Source organism: Pomacea canaliculata, linkage group LG12 (assembly GCF_003073045.1).
Source record: "Pomacea canaliculata isolate SZHN2017 linkage group LG12, ASM307304v1, whole genome shotgun sequence".
In the NCBI taxonomy this organism is placed as follows: domain Eukaryota; kingdom Metazoa; phylum Mollusca; class Gastropoda; order Architaenioglossa; family Ampullariidae; genus Pomacea; species Pomacea canaliculata.
Window position 1 is genome coordinate 4,503,907 of NC_037601.1, and position 23,339 is coordinate 4,527,245.

The 23,339-nt window shown below is 37.5% G+C and overlaps 1 protein-coding gene across 2 annotated transcripts; it reads right to left on the reverse strand.

Moving 5' to 3' along the window:
- Positions 1 to 724: 724 nt before the first annotated feature.
- LOC112576975 (E3 ubiquitin-protein ligase Su(dx)-like) lies at positions 725 to 23,338 on the reverse strand. Of its 2 annotated transcripts, XM_025259882.1 has the most exons (21): positions 23,234 to 23,299; positions 21,836 to 21,920; positions 18,153 to 18,240; positions 17,494 to 17,641; positions 16,886 to 17,010; positions 16,467 to 16,586; positions 15,294 to 15,566; positions 14,633 to 14,720; positions 13,727 to 13,822; positions 13,307 to 13,530; positions 12,797 to 12,881; positions 12,422 to 12,550; positions 11,653 to 11,806; positions 11,280 to 11,368; positions 10,632 to 10,791; positions 10,188 to 10,321; positions 8,634 to 8,774; positions 8,045 to 8,165; positions 7,067 to 7,171; positions 6,209 to 6,305; positions 725 to 5,750 (listed from the first exon to the last, which is right to left on the reverse strand). In XM_025259882.1, exons 3-21 carry the CDS (start codon positions 18,211 to 18,213, stop codon positions 5,578 to 5,580), a joined length of 2,523 nt encoding a protein of 840 aa, XP_025115667.1. In that variant the 5' UTR covers positions 18,214 to 18,240; positions 21,836 to 21,920; positions 23,234 to 23,299; the 3' UTR covers positions 725 to 5,577. The 2 variants fall into 2 exon arrangements, with proteins under 2 accessions (XP_025115667.1, XP_025115666.1); XM_025259881.1 differs by lacking the exon at positions 21,836 to 21,920 and having other exon boundaries at positions 1,243 to 5,750; positions 23,234 to 23,338.
- Between the last annotated feature and the right edge of the window lies 1 nt (position 23,339).

Here is a 23,339-nt window from a genome sequence, read left to right on the forward strand (position 1 = left end):
CCATTGATTAATACATGTGTAGCAATGACTTTGTTGGTCTTTTTATTTCTTCTGTAATGTGCATGTCTGTAACTTCAGTGTTTGAAAACTATTATGTGAATGTGCACCATCAAAACAAAACACAAAGCATCTTTCAAAGAAAAGCCTTGCAGAAACCTATAAAGATTTTGTACTCCCTAAAAGCTGAAAGAACAATCCTTTACAGAAACCTTTGAAACTGGTCTGTAATTGACTGAAGAAGTTATGATATAAAGATAGTTTCTAAGTGGGCAGAATAGCCGACCTGAACTCCAGAGGAAGGTGTCTAGACGTGAGAGAAGCATTAGTAAAGTATGTGGTAACAGGACATCTAGACAATCAACAAGCAGAGAGGATAGAATAGGATCAAGCTCATCTTTTGGGGCTGCTCTTAGACACATTTCCTTAACAAACTGTTCACTGGCTCAAAAGCACATAACGTAGGACCATTGTAAACTGTATCTGAAGGTGAAGATTGAACAACAGAAGAGTAAAGCTTCTGGCGTATGAATAAAATCTCATTGATGAAGAACTCTACAAATTTCTGTGGAGATCTTGTGCAGGAAACACTGATGGAGTGAAGAACATGCTGGAGTCTGGTGAAATCCAGCAGTCCATATATATACATCCAGTCCTTGGCTCACTTTGTCCCTCTACCCACACTTCCCTACAGAAGAATACCAGAGAGAGACTTTGAACAAGATAGTGTACAACACACTTTATTATTATACTTGTTGGCAATGTCTTCTAATTTATCAATTAAACTTTACTACTACACAAATGTGTATAGCATTCAGTATTATCTGTTGTTTTATGTAACTGTGGTAGGTCTTGGAATGTATTAGCCATGGATACAGGGACACAACTGGAATTCTGTTTTACACTTTAGGCTGAAAATGTACCAAGTGACCACACCGTGACATATCAGAGTATAAGCCGTCTCATGCAGCTCTCGAGGAAAGCATTTTAGCTAAGGCAGTTGAGCTGCGCATATTGGGTACTTTAACAGATGCGTAAAAGGAATCATAGAGAAGTTGCCATGGTAAGGGAAGACCATTTTGCACCTGATTTCATGGGTTTGGGCAAAAAAGATTCAGACTACATTTGTAATATGGAGTTTACAACAGAACTGTAATCTGTTTCTGCACAGTACATGAACTTCTGTGTATGCATACGTACACACCATTTGGATCTGCACTGTGGCAAAATCAAAAACACTGTGCATTCTTTCCCAAAAGAAGTTTATCAAAACATTCTTTTACAACAGAAAACTTCTTTATACAACGAGAATCTTGTTTTTATACAGTTACATTCTATATAGCATGTACAAATCAAAAGTTGTAAAAGTGTGCATAATAAGTGATTTCACCTTTAACATTTGACTGTCACAAACCATATACAGGCATAATGCATTTCTGGATACTTGTGTCTATCACAAATACATCTTCCAAAGAAAGTGCACAAGGCTGCATTGTTGAACTATTTACATCATTTTAACGGCTTGACATTTTAGCATACATCAACACATTTCATGATGTTAAGCATCCTATCTTCTTGTTATGACTACGAGATATCAGCTTGCTCTCCTGGCCTAAATATGTTGCTTCTCATTTAATTTATCCACTTTCAAATTACCAAGAAACATTTCAATACCTCTACCCCCACCCAAAAAGTGGTCAACCTTGAAATCGTTCACATAAGCTCAAAACACATCATCCTTGCACAGAACTTGAAACAAAATCTTGTTTATTCAATATTTTTGTAAAAACACATAAAAGGAACTGGAGAGCTCTGCTGGCAACAAGCTTCTTCATGATTTCTGAAGATCTTCCCAACACAGAAGCCACCTTTACCCAAGAAAAGGCATCACTGATGTTAATAAAAGTGGCCTTTCCCAAGTTAAGGTCAGTAGTTTCCTTTAAAGACCTTTCTGCAAAATTCTGGTCAAAAACTGAGCAAGATGTAAAATTGTGAGATTTGAAACAAGTTTTTTGGTTTTTGGATAGAAAAAGAAGCTTCCCAACCAGATACGACTATCAAGGTTTTATAAAAATCTACCATATCAAGTATCATGCATAGACCTGAAGCTGATTTATGTGGGTTGGTGGGGTGGGAGAACCTTTCATAAGCAGCTATATTTTTACTCTACCTGTCAAGACACATTTATACCCTATGTCATGAGTTTCTGCCTTCTAGCTGGCCAGTTCTACTGAACTGAGAAAGTGGGGTTTATAATTATTCATTATTTGCACTATGTTCAGACATTTTTTGTAAATCTTAGAAGTGGTGGAGATACAATAACACACTGAACATATATTTACTTCTTTCAAAATTTGGAATATTTTCAGCCAAGGTGTACTATAAATATGTGAAGGCACAAAAAGGCGTAAGTTGTACATTCCGCTTGACAGTGGGAGCTGTACACACTGTGTTTGCAGGTCAGTACAGTGCTATCATGCCACAGCTCCCTCTGTAAAGACACCGTACATTGGGCTACAGAGCATACAGAACACCAGGGGTTAATATATCCTGATGTGGAAATTAGTCTTGAACTACTGAAACTAATTTTCTGTCCGCTCTCTCCCTTTTTCTCCTTCTTCCCTTAGAACTTCTCCTCTGTCAGGGCAGAGATTAGTTTTTCTGCACAAGGCTGTAAACATCTAAAGGTCACTGATTTGAAAGTATCAAGAGGAAATATCACTTGATACTCCTTCCCTTAGGCTGATCGAACAACCTGGTGACTGAGAAGCATCATCATTTTTGAAAATCAAAATAACTTAACCTTTACATAAAGAAAAAAAGAAACCTTTGGATGCAATCTTTGAAAAACACACTAAATTTATTTGTCTAACACCTGTTTATTCATGCTGCTGGTTCATGTGTGTGTGCGGAGGGTGGGAGCAGTCCCCACACTCCACCATTCTACTGTGTGAAGCTTGCAAGAAACAGCAATGTCAGTTACTGTTTACCAAGACTAGTGTGCAACTTTCTCTTCAGCGCACAGTACTGCCTGAGATCGTAAAATACATAACAACCTTAAACAAAATTATATAGGGTTAACAAAAATTACAAATTAACAGAAATTGTTCTCCAAAAACGTGGGGATGGGGCAACAGCCATTTGCAGTGGCTGTGAGGCTGTTACTGCTTCACACAAAGGATCACATGAACAGCTTGCAAGCATTATGGATATTAATATTTGTATAGCTTCAAGTGTCTACCATGTCGGTCTTTTCAATCTTCCCCTTCACTCCCTGTGTAAGCTCTATTGGATTTTATTAACTGCATCCAAAACAGATGCCAGACTATATTATCGACACAGGGCTGACGCGTATCTGTATGTGTACATTTGAATGCAAACACAGGTTACTCTCCAGTGATTTCTTTACAATGCCAAACTATCTGTTCAATACGTTTGTGTTTAATCTGTTATTCAAAGCTGAATGAGCTACTCTGCAACCGTTAAATAAAGCTCACTAAATGATAAATAAACGAAGCAAACAGCAACAAACATGACAAAGACTACCGATCTCCTGGTGACTGTGACAATATGTTTAGTTTATTATATCAAAAAAACTGGTCAAACTAAACTCAAGTTTACTCACGTACACTTTAATCATCTCTTGTTGCTACCAAAGCATATATTTTATCTTCACTAACCAAGAACACATGGTGACCAAGGAAGATGATTTCACATAGGACTAAAAGAATACTATCAAGAGATTATAGTGCATTAACAACGTAGACTACTGATTATTTTCAAGCATTAAAATTACTGTTAGAATGTTATGTTTGCACTGGAATCATAATAAAACAGCCTTTGCATTTTGTTCTCCATAACATGTTCTTGCTACAAAGACATAGCAGCAGGCACAAACAAAAAGAAAAAGAAAACAAGTAAACACAAAACTAATCACATTTCACACAAAAACTGGAAACACTGCCTGGATAAAACACATATTCAATGGAAGGAAAAAAAAAATCTTGTTTAGCGACATATAAATACTTGTTAATTAAAAAAATTCTTTCAATTAAATATTGAGGGAGAACGCATTTGTTAGAGTGGGTGCACAAGGTGGTGCATCTGTGTCTGGGGTGTAACAAGTCGTCATTTCTGCTATGTTTGATGTGTGTGTGTGCTTGTACACTGCACGTTATGTTAAAGTAGATGGTGTGTGTCTAAAAAAAAAAAAACATAAAAAAGTTTCATCAGAACACACCATGGCATGAAACATACTCCCACTATGCATAAACTTAAACACTGGCATTGGAGGCCACAAATAAAAAAACAAAAATGAAAATTTTACCTTGGGAAAAAAAAGATCTTAAAGAATAATTTAAAATCTCAAAGAAACACAAAATGTGCCTGAAATCATTACATCTTTTACACATTAACCTGCACTTTCCACATCCATCAGACAAGATCATCAAGGCAAAAATCTCCAAAATGGCTGCTGCTTCAGAATACAGGTTACAACATTAAGTGTACTGTTAAATAGTGTCAAGGTTGGCCTTGAGATATGCCAGGATTCACCCCCCTACCACTCCCCATGCTCCCTGTTTAATCACTGACTAAAATATAAACACCCTCCAAAATCGGTGCAATTGCAAGATGAGCAGCTAGCCCCCATCACTAGGTTATATAAGTTGTTCTTTCCTTTGACCACCAAAACTGTCACTCAACAAACCACTTATGACACACTGTGTAAATATCCAATTCTCCAACAAATGTAATGATATTAATGTCCTGTAGACTTGCCAGTACAGAAAAAAAAAAATAAATCAAAGTATAATGAAAGATTTAAGAAAAAAAAAAAAAGAAAAGAAAAGAGAGCGAGAAAATAAAAGACAAATACTCCATACTTTTCAGCAAACCATACCTCAATCCCCACAAAATATAACTAATAAATTTCTACAACAATTGTGCAGAAATAATCATAATCTGTGTAAGCTCACATTTAAGTCCCTCGCATCAAGTCTGAGTACCACAACACTTGCACAATAAATTGCCAGTTCCACTTTTTTTCTTTTTATTATCACCTGATGTAGATTATTGATTGGAAGGACAGCAACATCTGCCAGATGCTTTGAACACTTTTCTGAGAAGGACACGAATCATCTCAAACCATTTCAACAAAGCAATCTGGCCTGTACACTTAAAAAAATAATAATCACTGCATCTGTTCACATAATAATATATGTGATGGAGCTTGGTAAATAGTAAATGTACATCCAGATATAAGCTTTACCTGTCCTTTGCAACTTCAAGATTAAAAATAAACAAACAAACAAACAAAACAAAACAAGATAGGCAGAAAGTGAACAGAAAAATCTCATCTGAATTTCTTCACAACACATATCCACACACGCGCATGACTCACGCACTCTCGACCTGACATGCTCATTCCACTTAAAGCTCTGGCATGCAAACCTCATTCAGCACAAACTCCTCCTGCTGTTACTCCACTCCCACAACCTACATCTACCCAACTCTCACCCCCACCAAACAGGACTGAGATAATCACAGAAGGCGCAGTCCAAAAGCCAAAGAGGAGAAAGGTCACTCTTGACCAAACCCCTCAGTTTCCTCAATAGCGAGGTTCAGCTTCTCAACCAGCTGGTCATAGGAGCGATAGGGTGGCAGGTCCAGGCGGTTGAAGCAGGTGTGGCTGCGTGGTAGCCAGGTCTCCTTGCCCACCTTTTCAATGCAAAACCGCTGAGGCCCGTTGCTCCCTGAAAACAGATTGAGAATTCCATTGTGTACATGGCTAAAATAAGACTGTCAAGTTGCAAATAGCAGGTGAAGATTCCATGATCTCAGGAATAAAGGGAGCAGCAGCTAAAACACATCTGCAGCTTCACAATCCACTGACAAACTACTGGAAAAGACATGACATTAGTAACAGAAAAATGTTTAACACATACTTCGTCATACGTGTGTGTGGGAGAGAGAGAAACTGATGAAACAAGATTCAGGAAGCTTTCTCCTAAACAAAAGAACATGTACCTTCCTATCAAGATCAGAGACATTCAGAAATCTTCCAATCGCTAATATATGAAATCAGTGCTCTGAAATCATCATTATTTCCAAGAAAATGTTTAGCCTAAAACCTAGAGATGGCAAAGTACCTAAAGACATTTTCTTAGTTGCTGCATTTTAAAGTTGCACAAGAAAGAAAATTCACTCTCACCCATCAACTCTGCAAAGCCTCCAACTGGAAGTCTGCAGGTACCTGTCACAAACTGCAGAAGGCGTGTCCTCTTTTCATTATCAATTTCTCGTACAAACTGAAATTCATGAGAAAAAACAGCATTCAGACAAACGATTTTAATTTAGCCCCTTAATAAACTATTTAATCAACTTTGTTGATTGTTAATACTGTCAAACTTTTTATGAATTTTGTGCCTCTTGACCTGCCATTGATAATATACTTTCCCCACGTGCAACAAGAAAATGATAAAAACTCCTTATGATCATGGAAATTCTTTACAGCTTTTTGAAGTAAGTGTGAATCAAGACTGTTAATTAAAGTAATTCAGACACAGGTTTGAAATTCATCTAAAAGTGGCACAAACATGCACAATATTTACATCACCACCATCAACAAAGGGACAAAATCCATCAATATTCAATTTCAGAAAAAATGATGCATGCAACTTATGATTATGCAAAGGATTCCAACTACTCAAACCTTAAAGACTTGGAAATTCCTGGGAAGCTGGCTTTAACAGGCACTAGGGCCTCAAAGGTTTTAAATCAGCAGTTGGTCACTATGGAACTGTGTACTCCCTGTGCTGAAGCATGCAGTCTTCAGCAGTCTTTTGCAAGTGGCTGAAGAATCAACCACACGCCACTGTCACCTCTGTTTACAGTCCCACTGCTGTCTCTCATTTACTGTTGTACTACTTTTCCTCTCTTGTGTACTGTTTTGGATGTTTCACCAATTCTTTCTATGCACACTAAGCATCCTCACGATGGATACCTGCCTGTTACAAGAGTACATCACCACCACCACAGAGAGCCACACACATACAAGTACTCCATTTACCTTCCAGAACCAAACCACTTGTTTGCTATTGCGCTGGTAATGGCGGTAAATAGTGTTGCGTTCCCAGTCATCGACATCAATCTCCTGCATTCCACATAGCATCAGCTGCAACAAACATTCCCCCACCCCAAATCAAATGTTCTGTCCTTATGCAGTGTATGAGCCTTACTTACAGATATTCAGGTGCTCTTTCGTGTGGTTACAAGTACCTAAAGCGTCATCAAAGACGGACGATAAAATTCATTTATGGTAGTATTAGACAGGATTATTTATCAACTGTCTGTGCTGACCTGAAATAAAGAGAAAGTAAGTGATGACCTTTATACAGACTTGCTTCATTCCTAATTTAATAAGGTGTCTACAAAAACAAATATCCAACACACAGCTCAGTCATCTGATGCTTTCATCTGAAAGGAGACAGTAAGCTACACCAGATAAACCAGTATGAACCCTCTCTGTGGATATGCCTTACACATATGCAGGGTTCTTATTATGTCTAACAAAAAAATAAATAAGTGAAAGATGAACATTCTAATCATCTTAAAGAAATGTGTGACTGCTGCAGCGTTGTGAATACAACTGAGGTGAAAAAATAGCTTGTACATTTTTGTCATCACGGTGATTTTATGGAATAAGACAGACATCAGCAAACTAGTAATTATGCTTTGTGTTCAATTTAGTGACAAAAAATGCAGGAGACAACAATTTACAGTTTTCAGTTGCAAACTGGTGTTCTCCCACTGGTAAGGAACTACAGAACAACACTACGACTGTTACAGGAAACTGAAGAGGGTAGATGCTACTTGTGGAAATGGAATATCTAATGAGGCAGCAAATCCTGGAAACACTTTAAACTAAAAGGCACAAGAAAAAGAGGGCACCACGAGAACCTGAAGTAAACCACACCCTCAGTAAAATACACTGGCATGTCAATGTGACTTCTTTAAGTTGGAGGTCTCAAAGAATTCATCTCCATACCTCTAGCTCTCGCTCATCAAAGTACTGGAGCCACTGCAGAGGCACTACTTCATTGAATCCTTCTAGGAAAGCTTTGGTCTGTTCTTCAACCCCTCGTGTAAAGCGCCACTGTGTCATCAGGCTTAAAAAAAAATCAAATTCTTACTTCAGGTATGCAACTATCACATCACACAGTGACAAACTTTAATCAGACGGAGAAGCTAAAATAATCCAAGGCAATCTACACAAGTGCATTTAGGAAAACTGCAGGCTGTGAAAAGTTAAATCAGGCAGAAAAAATATGGACAGATCTATTTCTTAGATTCTTCTCTACATGAATTGTTATCCACATTAAGCCACAAAGTATATCATCAATAATACAGCATAACCATCCAGCAAAATGTTGCCAGAACCTTCAAAGAAACATGAATTTAATATAAAGAATGATGATAACATGATATAACCATAAAAGCCAACTAAACAAACAACATTGATTTCATTCAGAAACAACATTCTGAAGGTGTTACTATTGTTTTTGGTTCTGGCCAGTTGATAAAATTATCATGAAAAACTGTAAGTAATGACAGAAGTGTAACTCATTTCCACCTACTTTATATACTCCTCCTTGTTCTCCTCACAGACACGGATTGTGCTACCACCAGCCTTCAGCTCATGCTGCTCAATTTTGCCCAGGATCTCAAAGTCGGCACAAAAGTACAGCTCTAAGTCACAGTCATCAATGTTGTTTTCCCTAAAGACAAGATCCAGTCATTATGTTATAAAGGAGAGGTCCATTCATTAGATTTTTACTAAAGTATGGTTATAGTGATTGTCTCCCTAAAGTTTAAATCAAGTTTCAGTTATCTCCTTACTGTAAGTGCAAAAAAGTCTTATCTATTTGTTTTCATTACATTTGCAATATATCGACTTATTCGTTTCAAATTTTGTCTTGTTTCAGGCTGCTTTTGATATAACATGGTGCACAGACTCACTCAAGAGGCTGTTATTGAGTGACATGCATTTCTTATTATAATAAAAGCATAAGCTGAAATAGTAAACATATATATGCATAACGATCATCTTTCCTTTGTGAAATACTGGTTCATAGTGCCATAGCCAGCTCCAGCTAATACAGCAGTGTGATACAGTTAATGTAAGAAACCTCTGACCAGCAAACTCCACCCTTTTCATGACATCTTCAATCTGCATAGAGCAGCCTCCAACCAACAATTGCTAAAATTAAGACATAGGAAGTAGATGCAGATAACTCTGTAGGATACCTGCTATAAATGGACTGTTTTGAGTTATTTTCAATATCTTTTTCCACTGAAGTAGTGCAATATGACTATGCCAGTTACCACATCTTTCTGTTCTTGTTTGTAATATTATATACATCTAATTTTCACAATAAGAGAGCTCAGTTTAGGAATGACTCAACGCAACCTCCCACAATAACAAAAAACTGCCGCCATGGGAATGGGAGTGGTGTCCCTTAGCCTAACAGGCTTGAGGGAGCCCAGTCTCTGCATTTTTGTTTTCTGCTTGGATTTGTGGTGTTTTTAGTGCTAACTGTACCGACTTGTACTTTTCATCATCGGCATTGTGTTTGGACTGTTTACGCGCCTGTGGTTTTTGATTTTTCTCTGCAGATATTAACTCTCATCACCACTAGTCCTCTTTGGCTAATGCCATTGACAGTTTCTTTATTTTTACAAGTCGTCCTTGCGACAGACTTTCCATCAGTGCCAAACAGTCAATGTGCTTCAATATTTTTGTGAAGCTGGGGAAAACCACAGATGAGTACGGTTAAATCTATGATAAGAGGATTTTCTTCATTCTGTCCCTTGTCAGAGGTTTTCATGTATCAGCAGTCAGAAATACCAGACCTACCATTAACTGATTAATAATAATGATGACGTAAGCTTTTATAGTGCATTATCCCTGTTAAAGCCAGGCTTTCTGTGCATTACAAACACAAAAACACAACATGGAGAAAATTCCAGTGGCTCTTTCTATAAAGTTCATGGGAATGCTAGGTCTTTCTTCAGCCAGATGACATTCATAGACCAAGATCTCGGTGAGACAGGTCTACAAATTGGTAAGCGATTGGACTAGAGCAGAATTTTCATATGATCACAAAGCAGTAAAATGACCATATACTCACTTGACCCACAGTAGAGACTGGTAAAACTCAGGATCTATAGATTCCAGATCTTTGATGGTCAGCTTTTTATTAAGCATCCGCTTGTAAAATGGCAGCGTGAACCCACTATCTATAAACTTCCCATGATACAGTGCCTGCAAAACACACATGTATATCCAAGCAAACTTGCTTGCTTTGGGTTTAGGTTGAATGATCGGTTAGTAGAAAAAAATACCACATTCAGACTATAAATCTATAAATATGAAATTATTCAGATTAGCACATTTCTGGGCAAGAACAATCTAGTGACTAGATCAGTGTCAAATATAAGAGGACTTTTTTCTAGAATTATTGCCAATAAACTTGCACCAGCAGATATTATCTACTGTCCAATTGACCTTTTTTGTTGTCATTATGCAGATGTGCTCCTTAATCTATTGAAAACTGCACTTTGAGCATTCTTACCATGGCAATGAAGCGGCCAATAAATCTAAAATACAAGAGATGATCAGGGTTGACGCTGGATGCAGGGTTGATCTGCAGGCTGTAGTTGCTGTTGCTGGCATACTCAAACAGGCAGTACATTGGGTTCAATACATCATGAGACACATGGAAAAACCATTCCCTGCAAAAGAGAAAGCATGCAACTAAATGAGAAATAGTGTAATATAGTTAGAAGAAAAAAAATGTTTTTTAATGTATTTTCAAACTTTTCAAATATTTTACTGACATAAAATGATGATTTCTCACATTTTTAAAACATTGATTTTTACAGGTTTTCTCCAAGCTAGATTCCCTGCTTCATATTTTAGGTCCCTTTTCTCAAATATTTCCGAAGATTTTGCTATCATAATACAAGCAAAATGGATATCGTTGTGGAAAAAAATAATAAATAAATTAAAACTTAATCCAATTAAAGAACCATACTGCAGAACACTTAAATGGGGGAGCAGAAGCAAACTGAGAGTATTGAGAAAGCTGTGTCTTCTAACTTTATCCTTAACATTACCATGCATTATTCTATAGTACAATAAATTATTCTAATAAAAGCAGCTTCTGTCATTGCAAGCATCAAGTCACTGCAAACTGATATAGCATGGGTAGTATTCATACCTTGCAACACCACCATAGTCCAGACCCTCTTCACCTTTAAATATTATATACAGTCGGCGGCGAAGATCAAATGGTTGAAGCCTCATGATCTATAAACCAAGCAGAAAGGAAACTACACACTACACTGACTATAATCCATGCACTTTATATACCAACGGCCTCTTCATTATCTTCAGATTTAGTAACATATTCACAGTGGCAGCAGCTGTCTGGATGTCTTTATTAGTCAATGAATATCCACAGCATCTAACACAAGTTACAATCAATCTTTTAAGACATAAGGAAAAAAAGATTAATAATACTGAAAATTGCATCCAAAATTCTTGAAAATGTAGATGTAAATATGAGCTATTCACAGAGCTGGTTTGCTTACCTGAGCAAATGAATCTTCAAAAAGACTGTCTCTGGAGACATTAATTTTGACGTGGCCAGGCAGTGCATTAGAATGACAGAGATACCGGAACTGACCCAGTTTCCATCGAAAGCTACGTTCATACTGTATGGGAACACCATATGCACCTTTGGGGCTGCAAATGACCCAACCCCATGCCAAATTAGTAACAAAACAAAATGAAAACAAAATTCATGTGCAAACATTTTCTCCAGGAATATTACAACATATTTAAATCGTACTATGCTGTCATAAATCTATCAAACAAGTGAAAGATTGTAGTGTGTAACCACAAACTAATATCCCTGGACTGCTTGCAGACAATTTTTTCCAGTTAACTGCTAAAACGAGGCATTAGATGACATAGCATCCGGTTTATTCACATTCTTTATTTAGGCTCACCGAGACTAACTGCGGAGAACTTCGCAAGAGGCTAACTGTTAGTCTTGGCAGACAGACAGCAATCCACCTATACACATCTTGGTGTAACATAACTAATTGTGTTTTATGGATTAGTGATGTATCTTTAACATGGCTTGGCAATAAATCTGATTTAAAATTATCATCCTTTTTCACAAAATATTTAAATAGTTGATATGACAGCAATTTCAATAGGAAAAAATGTTGACATACATCTACAAATGAAAGATAGATGCAATTATGGTGGATGGTAAAATGTTTCTGCCCTAAGACTAAGAGGTTATGTTTTTCAATTATAAAACAAAACTGCTGTCAGCCAAATATTACTGACCCTTTCTGTGGACCTCCACGAGGATCCTGAAATGTGGTGGTGCGTGTGTTATGATCAACAAAGTAACGAACACCTTCCTGTGTGTAGCGCATCTCCCACCCCTCAGGAAGAGGATCCTCTTGCATAATTCTGCAAGACAGAAAAACACCGAAAGACTGCAACTGAGTTAAGAAAAATCTCAAGACTATAATCATTCTATAAAAAGCAAAAATAACTACACAAGGAAACCAGATAAACCACTGCATTTATAATGATTGCTGTGGATCTTCTATGAGCACAACTTCTCTTTTCCATTTTGCAAAATCATGTGATATCATTCATACTCACAAAAATGCACTCAAGTCACACATATGGTATATTCTATGATATGCTTACCCTTGTGTTCTGGGGTCCTCCCACTGGGTTGTTCTGTTTTTATGATTTACAAAGTACACACGTCCATTGCTGTCTGCTCTCTTTTCTGTTTACAAATATTAACCACTGTGATTAAAACTCAACATGATAGTTGGCAAAGTATAATTTCAAATATGAACACCAATGCTCTTAGTGACCCTACCTTTGTGAACAATGCCAACTGCACTTCAGACAACACAAAGATATGTTCACCTTAAATTCACAAACTAACATAAATCACTGTTGTGACCAATAATCTAAACTGTATTACATTAAATGGAAAGCAGATAAAATGCAGTTTAGAATATAGAAAAGGAAATTACTTATTGTAGGAGTCGGAAATATTTATGTGCTTTATCTTGTGTAGAAAATATATCATACATCATCACAAAAGCATTTTTTTTCTGGAAACAGATTTCTATAAAATACAAACCAATAAATTGCTAAATAAATAAAATCCTAATATTACATATGACAGGACTGGGAGCTTACCCCAACCCTCTGGCAGAGGACCAAGTGGATCATTCTCTGCCGGTTGTGGCATCTGTGGAAACAAGAAACGGCGGTTCATAGCATCCATTGTGCGGTTGTTGCGCCATTCCTGCCAGTTATGCCAGTTTGTCACCATGTCTGTGTTTGGACGCTGCCATGTTGTTGTGCGAGTGTTGTGGTCGACATAGTACACACGACCCCGTGGGTCAACACGTCGCTCCCAGCTGTCAATATACAATGTATAAGAGTGCATCATTCTCCCTTCCTAGCAGTGAGCTCCATGAGCGTTCACAAAAAAGTGGTGTTAGTGACTAAATACAATATCTGATGTTTCCCTTGGTATGAATTATAATCATCACATTTTATCATCTGACTAAAAGACAAATGTGATTCTGGATTTAAATGGCAAAACTTTCATACCCTAGTGGTAGAGGCTGTGGTCTCTCCCACGTTGTTGTTCTTGTATTATGATCTACATAATATGTTCTTCCTTGATTGTCTCTCCTCATCTCCCACCTATCAAAGAACAAACAAAATCAGCATTTCATATGAACAGACCACATATTCTTATCACAGTGCTCCATCTATTCACTCCAAGATCTATAAAGGCATAGCATCACCATGGCAAAAATAACATTTACAAAAAGAAAATAATAATGACGATCATGATTATATGGTTGAACAAAAGCCAGCACTATACCAAATCAGGAGATTAATCAAAGACAAGTTACTCTCTTATATTAATTTTATACTGGTTTTAGGACAAAGTGGGGGGAGTATGGTAGGGAAAGGAATTGGTGTTTCACACTGAGCCAGCAACTAAGGCTATATCACAACAAAGCAGCCAGCTGTGTAAACAGATGCCACATTCAGAGAAAGAACCGCATGCCTGAGACAAGATCTTAATCCAGGACAGCAATCCTGACTGTATTGGTTGACAGGCGCTAACCATTGCACTACTGGGCTGCCTTTTAGAACAAGGACTTGGGAGAAAAGTCATCTGATTTGTTATTAGAATCTTCTTCATCTGTCTGATGCATTGACTGAATCTCTCTTACTGCTTTAATTAGCGAAACAAATAACTGAGCTTGGCCACTAATGAATGATTCAGCAGTCAAATGCTGTATTTAAATTATGCCTAAGGGTCTTTCTTCTCATCAACTCATAGAATGCTTGGGGAAAAAAAAGGCACCTTTCAAAGACTGACATAAAACAAAAAAGCAAATGTGCAATATGGAATGTGTAACGAGAAGAATCCAGCTACCTACTCAGAGGGGAAGCAAAGAAAGGTCCATCAAACTACATTGCTAATGGACTTGCCCTTACCCTGGTGGAAGAGGTTCATTGGCATTTGGGTCAGGCCCAGCTGTATTTGTTGCTGAAGCCCCCGCAGGAGCAGCTGGTGGAGCTGTTCCTGATGCACACAATTACAATCATGGTTTGAAACAGCTATTTGAAATTTTGAAAAAAAAAAAAAGTCCTTCCACTTCTGGCCCACAACACTTGCTCAAGACAGTGAAATTTTCACCATACAGGAAGTAGATAACGGTATGACATCACAAAATGGTCTTGGCTCATCACATACACCAATAACAATAAAAATTTGCTTTTTTTCTAAAAAAAAGTTCCTCTGGTTTTTTTTGTTTTTTTTTCAAGGGGGCAAAAATCCTTAGCTTTCCCCCTTACAGTTCATAAAGCAAATGCCTATACTTTAAGAAAAGTGAAGATTTCTTTGAGTTTGTACTTCCAACTTTACTCAGTTTTCTAGAAGATGTCTACTTAAATTTTTTAATTTTCCTTGCTAAGGAAGCTCCCTTTCACTGTCTCATCACAGTCCTTTCCAAATCCTTTGTGATGTCGCTACCTCCCTGTTGTTATCAGAGGTACAAGTATAAACCATTTGTGATGTCACTACCTCTTTTTATCAGACATCCCACGAGTACAGACCCATGTGATGTCATTACCTCCTTATTGTTATCAGACATACCAGAGGGTGGGTCTGGTGGAGCCACAGGACCAGGAGCAGGTGGAAGGGAGACAGAACTGCTGACTGATGTGGCTGCAGGAGATGCTGGCGGTCCTGGCAATCTGGAACTGGCGTTGCTCTGTTGGCTACTTGTGCTGGAGCTTCGGGTCAGGCGACCACCCTGAGTCTTAGCTTCCCCGGACCCTGCCTGAGCTGTTGTAGTGGAGGCGGCGGCAGCTGAAGTGCTGGCAGTGCCATTAGCAGTAGCACCATTGGCTACTGAGCTACGAGGTCCTGCAGTGGCAACAACAATTCAAACTACAAACCAGGCAAACTTTACTTCCTAACCATGCAGACACTGTAAACATTCTGTGCTCACACTCCTACAACAGTTTGCTGACCTATAACCTGACATAGTTATATGTTCAATCTTCTGGTGTCTTGGGACATCATGGGGAGGTGGAGACAGCACTCAATGAGTTGGAGGAAAATTTTGGTGACAGAAAGTTCATGGCATGAGAGTCAAGTCACACCCTTAATCAAGCATTCTCGGTAATATCCTCCCAATACTAGCTGGTCCAGCTGTTGTCAGGGTCAAGTGAAGAAATCACTGGACTCTTTTAATAGACTGATGTGACCCTCTTTGACTTTGATTTTATTCATATGATTTCATATTATCTCTCTCCTCATCTTGTTTGTTGTTTTTCTGAGACATCTCATTTTGCATGTTGCCATCTTTCTCTCTTGGGGTCTTGGTCAGTGTTCAACAGGAATACTGTGTTAATCAACCAAACTATAGTTTTCATTATGATGAAAAGGTGTTTAAAAAAAGGGTAGGGGTGGTTTACCTTACACTGCTTTCTGCATTCAAGTCTCTATCGTACCATATTCAGTGAAAATATTTGTGATGAAGTCTTCATTTTACCTTCAGTGAAAATACTTTGCTTTCTTGTTTTTGCACATTAAATTACAGGAAACGATAAATCATTTATATGCTGATTGGTATTGACTATAGGCAACATGCCACATTTACTCCCTGCCTGCAGACACAGTGGCTAGAGACATGAAGATGAGAACTGGCATGCACAAATTAGAACTGACACACAAAGATTTCAAATGACACACACAGATTAGAACTGACACAGATTTTAGCTGACACACAGATTAGGACCAACAAAGTAACTGGCATCTCACCATTTGTGGTCTTCTTTGGATAGCGCCACATGTTGACCTCCAGCCCATGTAACACAACCACTACCTCGCCACTCTTTCCTTTGTCAGTTTTCAAGTCAAATGTCTTTTTCAGGTTATCAACTGCGTGTCAAAAAAATATATATAGCTAAATTTAATGGCATCGAAAGATGAATGATAAGAATTTTCAGCTGACAAGCATGTTTCACAAACAAGTACTATGCAAAAAAAAAAAAAAAAAACCAAAAGAAAAAAAATCAACAGCCTAGCAATTATTACAAACTGCAAAAGGCTACTGGAGATAAATGGCATTAAATCTGGATTGGTCACACAACCTAAAAATATAAATGGAAAAACCTGCTAAAGTTCATAGACAAGAAGCCTTCACATTTACCCAGTGTTTGAAAAAAAAAAGAACTCACATTTGCCCTGTGTCTCCTCAAGCAGGGAGTAAAGGTTGATTGATGCTTGACCAAGAACTGTGTCTGTACGGATACTGTTTGATCCCAACACCCGGAGTTCAATCTTTGAGTATGGTGTTACAAGACTGCAAAAAAAGGATGTCATAAGTAGACAATCTTATTCATTTATATCTTATTCATCACCTAAGACTGGCCTGTGAGGCAGGCTGTGTCAGCTGCCACATCTATCCATGTGCTCCCTTCAGCAACCAGAACTAGTCAAGGAACAAATGAACGAATGAATCCTTACTGCCCTAAATATGCTATTTATGGTGAATTTGTCATCTTTCACATCTATTCTAAATTGTTCAAATAGCCATACAACTATTCTCACCTTATTTATCATCTCTTTATTTCAAAGAATTAGTTCAAGTATTTATATTTTTGCATGAAACTTCTCATACATACGCTTTACAACATGTACACCAATATCCATACCTGCAAACATGCATGCACACACATACACCTTCTACTGTTATGTGTGCCATAGAGCAACTCTGGTTAAACTTTACATTATTGCCTGAATGTACTACCAAACAAAACCATGCTTCCCCCTGTATTAGCCTTACACTGTAAAATGTTCATCCCACTTAGGGGACGTTGTTTTGCGTGCAACTTCTGTCTTGCGGGGTGGCTGCCCATCCACTATCAGCTCCAAATATGGATCAGGTTTGGATGAAAACAATCCTCCAGTAGATGTGAGCTTTGCTGACTGGACTGAAAAAATAGAAGACATGCCAGTTCTACAAATGGCATAACTTGTTAATTGTGTCAACCTGCTACCTGCAGCCTGCTGCCTCTTGCTCCCAAGACAAACATCATGGGAACATACTATTTCAACATCAATTCCACTTAAAATAATTATAAATTAAAACTAAAACTAAATTATTTATGTTTCATATGCACAAGGTATGCACTCTTTAGTCCTTCAGTGGAATGATGTGTCCATATGATGCATGCAATATTTCATAAATTTTAATTTTACCCAATATGATCAGTGTGAAAAGGTTTTTAAACCAAGCCAACAACTATGGCTATTTCAAGAAAGAACAGCATGCCTGAGATGAGATCTGAACCTAATGCATTCATTATCCCTGGTTGGTGACAAGCTGTTGTGCCACTGGACCTGCCTAAATGTGAAGGTGGGATAACAATGAACAAAACCTTATATAATGATTGTATGACCCAAATATGCTAGTGGATAAAGAATAATTAGCACCAGACTCACTGGTGACCTGGAGCTGTGACAGCGTGGGGGTTGATGCTGAACCAGCAGCTGCTTCTCCCATGTCTGCTCCTTAAATGACCTTCATACCCTGTAACACACAAGTATCAATCAAGTACACCTTCATTCCCCATAACACACAAGTATCCATCAAGTACACCTTCATTCCCCATAACACACAAGTATCCATCAAGTACACCTTCATTCACCATAACACACAAGTATCACGGAAGTAGACTTTCATGCCCCATAACACACAAGTATCACGGGAAAAACACCTCCATGCCCTATGACACACAAGTATCATAGAAGTACACCTTCATTCCCCATAACACACAAGTATCATGGACATATAACTTCATGCCTTAAAACACATGAGTATCATAGAATTAAACCTTCATACCCCATAGCACGCAAGTATCATGGAAGTGTATCTTTATACCATATATGATCCAGTGGTATGCCCACCAAAGAAAAGATGCACACATATAACAATATGAAAACAGTACAGAAATCATAAAAACAATGAAATGTAAGCTGTACTGCGCATATAAATGCGCATCAATTCAAGGGAAACAATAATTGACCTGGTGTCTGCAAGTTTTATTTGCTTACAGATGTAACAAAATATTCAGGAACATAAAGTCTTTTGTTGCAACCAAATGCAACACAAATATCACCTGTAACCAAAGACTAAAACTAACAGGAAACTCTCATTTGTAATACAACACTGGCATCTTCAGTTTGGGGCTGTGCAGACCTCAGTGCTATTGTTCTGTCTAGTGCACCAGAAGTCTATGCCACATCTGTCAATTTTCAATACCTCTGACTGGGAAGCTCCTGATCAGCTCACAACTTCTACCATAGAAACTGATGATTTATGTGACCTGTCTGTGACATGCATTTTAAAAATGTCTTTGTACAAAACTCTACAACAAAGCAAACTTTTCAGGCTATTAATCCATATCTTGACATAGCTCTCCCCTTCTATTTACTTTGAAGAAATAATAAAGAAAAATAATAAAGCACATTTATTTAGCACCTTTCTCCAGTACCCACCAAACTCAATACTAAACAGAAACACAGGAGGATATCACATGATGGCCTGCGAGGAATGTGAGAATTACTCTCTTCATACACAAACATGCATGTTCACAAGACACACACACTAACAGTTAAGGAAACCACAGATAAAAATACAGCCAGCCAGCCCTGTAAACAGGTGTCAGGTCCAAAGAGATTATGTCGAAATCAAGATATCAGCCTACGAATCGTTTCTCAGTTATTGTGACAAGCACTCTAGTCACTGCCTCAGTAACCACCCCAACTGTATGTTACTATTATCAGTCCATGAAAACTACTTTGAGAAAGACTGCTTCTAAACTGTTAAAAATGCTGCCTATTTATCGATGTAGATGAAATACAAACTGTCACAACCCTTGCTGAAACTAATGAGGATACTTCTGAGAAAAAAATTAGTACCCTATCTACTTTTCCATCTTCTACACAGAGTCTGCAGCAGTCTATGCACAGGTAAAAAGTCTAGCAGTTATGAGGCTTTGAACATGAGTGGTTTACTGTGTCAAGGATGTGCAGCCTAACCCTCTTTTTCTGCTGCCTTTACTTCCTTGATAAACCAGATATTCCTTTCTGATAAGCAGCAGCTGTGTGCAAAGAGGGCCTAGAACAAGAGACTTTCTGTTCTGCAGTCAAATGAACTAATCAGCAGGATATGGAATATACCACATCAGTCTATAAAGGGCTTTGACAGTGATTACTATTTGCTACAAGTCAGATGATCTGCACAAGTATTTTCAACTCTTGACAATCATTCTAAGGGTAAAAGGAACTGGTGACTGCTGACTTTACAATTTCAGGCTGAACCACCGAAAACACAAGACTGCTGAGCAATAGATCTCACACAATGTAAACCGGAGAAAAATGACAGCTACCACCAGCAGAGGTGAAGACTGTCTGAGCTGATTAAGTCTCTAGTCTTTGCTGGATGTCAGCAACAAGCGGACTTAAAGGTGGTGAACATGTCTAAATATGGTATAATGTGAACATTATTTCTTTTTACCCCAAGCTTTTGCTGTTTTGTAGCTAACCCCAATCCAGCCACTAACAACAGAAAACACCTTTTGCAATGTGGCCATCTTCTGTACACATCATGTCTGATGTCTGGGCATTTTTAAAACGCCATGTACTACTGCTCTGCTCTGATAAATTACGCACAACATATGTTCCCACATCATAACCTGTGGGATGGCATTCTATATTGCCATTTCATTGGCAGCAGCTTTGCTCAATAACAAAATCAGGAACAGCAGTAAATAATAGAAATAGAGAGAAAGTTTTCTTAACTAAAGACTACAGAAGCTGTCTTAATAAACTTGTTTTAAATGAGAAGAGGGTGAACTATTGTAGTGATGGAAATGGAAACACACCAAATCTTTTTTCACTCAGACGCTATGAAAATTATCCCCCCAAATAAAACGCATATACAGACACATATCTAAACCAAGGAGGTAATATCCAATCCAGGAAATTCAACTGTCTAGATTGCATGTAAACGCTTTAGGTCACAGACCCCATTTACACACTTGAGACTCGATGTGATCCCTTAACATAGCACTATGTATATGTACAGTTTCCATGTCATTAGTTTGCTCTTAAAACAGTCATAGCTCAGTGTAAACAAGTATAAACTGAAGGAAGAGTATCTGTTTGAGAAAAAAAAACCTCAATTTTCTTATCATCTTTTCTGACAAAAACTCTCTGATGGCACTCAAATAAAATCACATTCAAAACTACATCCATTTCAAAAATTGGAGAACACAAAACATGTAACTTATCAGTCTAAGTTGATGAAATGCTTGTTCGACATACAAAGATCATTATGTTAAATGATCACTGTCATCTTCAATTTAAACTGACCTTTGCAGAGCAGTTCTTGCACAACTATCTAGTTTCACAGTTAGCGTCACATTCTAAATCTGATCATTTTTCATTGAAAACATTTTATGACTGATCACTGTATTCTAACATGGATTGCAGTGGTTTTACTTCTGGAACCTGTCCAATATGCACCAGATACATAGTGTCACTAAAAACAATATATTCAAAATATTATTGGCCATTATAGATCCTTAAACTCCTATTAAAATATTGATTGCATTATTATGTCAAATAATCAATAGAACAAATCTGCTTAACCAAGGCAAAGGGTTCATTCTTGTATCTTGGTAGACACAACTGGCAGAACAGGGGATAGAGTTAGGAAAATCACACTCTTATGTCATTCCTATTTTATAGCCCCACCCAATAATTTCCATTAGGCTTTGATGCCCACTTTCACACTGGTTGAATTCTCAGTAGCATCAAAAGAATCTACATGATCAAGCATTGGGCAATGTTCTCACTTCCACACACGTTGAAAACGTCATTTCCTACAGATGGATCAATTTGATAAGATGATTGCTCTATACTATTGTATGGTTGTGAAGTGTTTGGCTTTCATTCTTGTGATCTGGCTAAAATATTAGAATTGTGTTATTATAACTATACGTATGTTTTCAGACTAAGAACAAACACAACCAGCTTAATGGTACTTAGTGACTTTGGTAGATTTCTACTGGATGTTATGTTTTTGGTATAAATTCGTCAAGCACTTTTAACGTACATACGTTTTTTAGTAGGAACAGGAGCATCTGAAAATCTTCCAACTGGTTTAAAAATGTTTGCTTGATATGCATAAACAAAAATGGTTCTCTGAAATGTATGAGAAAGATATTATATAAATTACAGAATGTATAAAGCCTCTTTCTCCTGTGAAAACTATATAACTTACAAGGTCTATATAGCATATTCTAAGTTTAGAACCTCAATAATCTTTTAGTCCAGACTGAACAACTTTGCAATATACCAAGATTACATTGACATTGTACTAAATGTAAAGTTTGTGATAATGATAGACAGTAGAAGATTTCATTCAAGAAACGAAACAAATGAATTAAGTCCTAAACAGTCTTAATAGTCTTTTCTGCTCCACTAAAAAAAAAAAACATGTACTGAGAAAAATTATCCAATTTATACTGATTATTTGTGCTAACTCTGATAAGGTACGTCACTGGTTTAAGTTTATACAGTACAAAGATTATTAACATCCTTGCCATCATTAGGATCATTATTAAATTTTCTTTTTTTCTCATATTACAGTCTTTTATTTATTGTTCTTCATGCTCTGCAAAAAGTCATTGTATGGATGAACTGCTATTTGTGTATAATGTCAATTTCTCCATACCCCTCAAAGGGTGAATGAATAAAATGCCTAATGTCTAAAAATGAATGGATCTACCTCTGCTGGTCATGGTAAGACAACTTTGTTCCTTTATCAACTATGTATTGGTCATATTTCACATATTCTTTTTCAACAGTGTAATCTGTACACTTTTCGACATTTATGTTAAGTCTGACAAGTGATTCTCTCTTTCTCTAGCATCCACACCCACAGAGTCACACACAATTAAGTATATGTATTTCGTAAACTGTCTCACCGACGACTATCAACCCTGAAACCCCGGGTCATATGAGCACATATCACTTAATAACTTTACGTAAGCAGGTATGGAATATCTTAATGTGGTTTTGAGCAACCTATAACAGTCTCGCCGTGACACTCTTTGGGTTGCTACTCTAAAAACGATAACAAAAGTGGTTGCAGTATTTTGGTAATCAACCTGAAGTGTCAAGATTGCCTAGGGTTTCGTCCTCGGGATGTTTCGTTCACTTACAAGTATTATTATGGTATCAAAAGAATTTGTATTCCTGATGAATTAAATATATTTCTTCACTTTCTTTAATGGCCATACTTGAATAAATCGATAATAACCAAGTGTTTATCGCGTGTCGTCCAAGGCTTATATCCTCTTCCTGTCAGTGTTTTTGATCTAAAACGTACACAGACAGGGGCAGGTCACCACAACCAATCCGCATTCTTTGACAAAATATGTATTAAGATTAAATAGTTCATTAAATTAGAATACTTTCTTAATCTATCTACTATACGAATTATTTACACAAACCTCAATGTGTACCACAAATCCACAAGTTACGCTGTTTGCACCTGTTCTCACTACTTAATGTTGACCACCATCACTGATCATGTGACTTATGACGTAATAGAAAGAT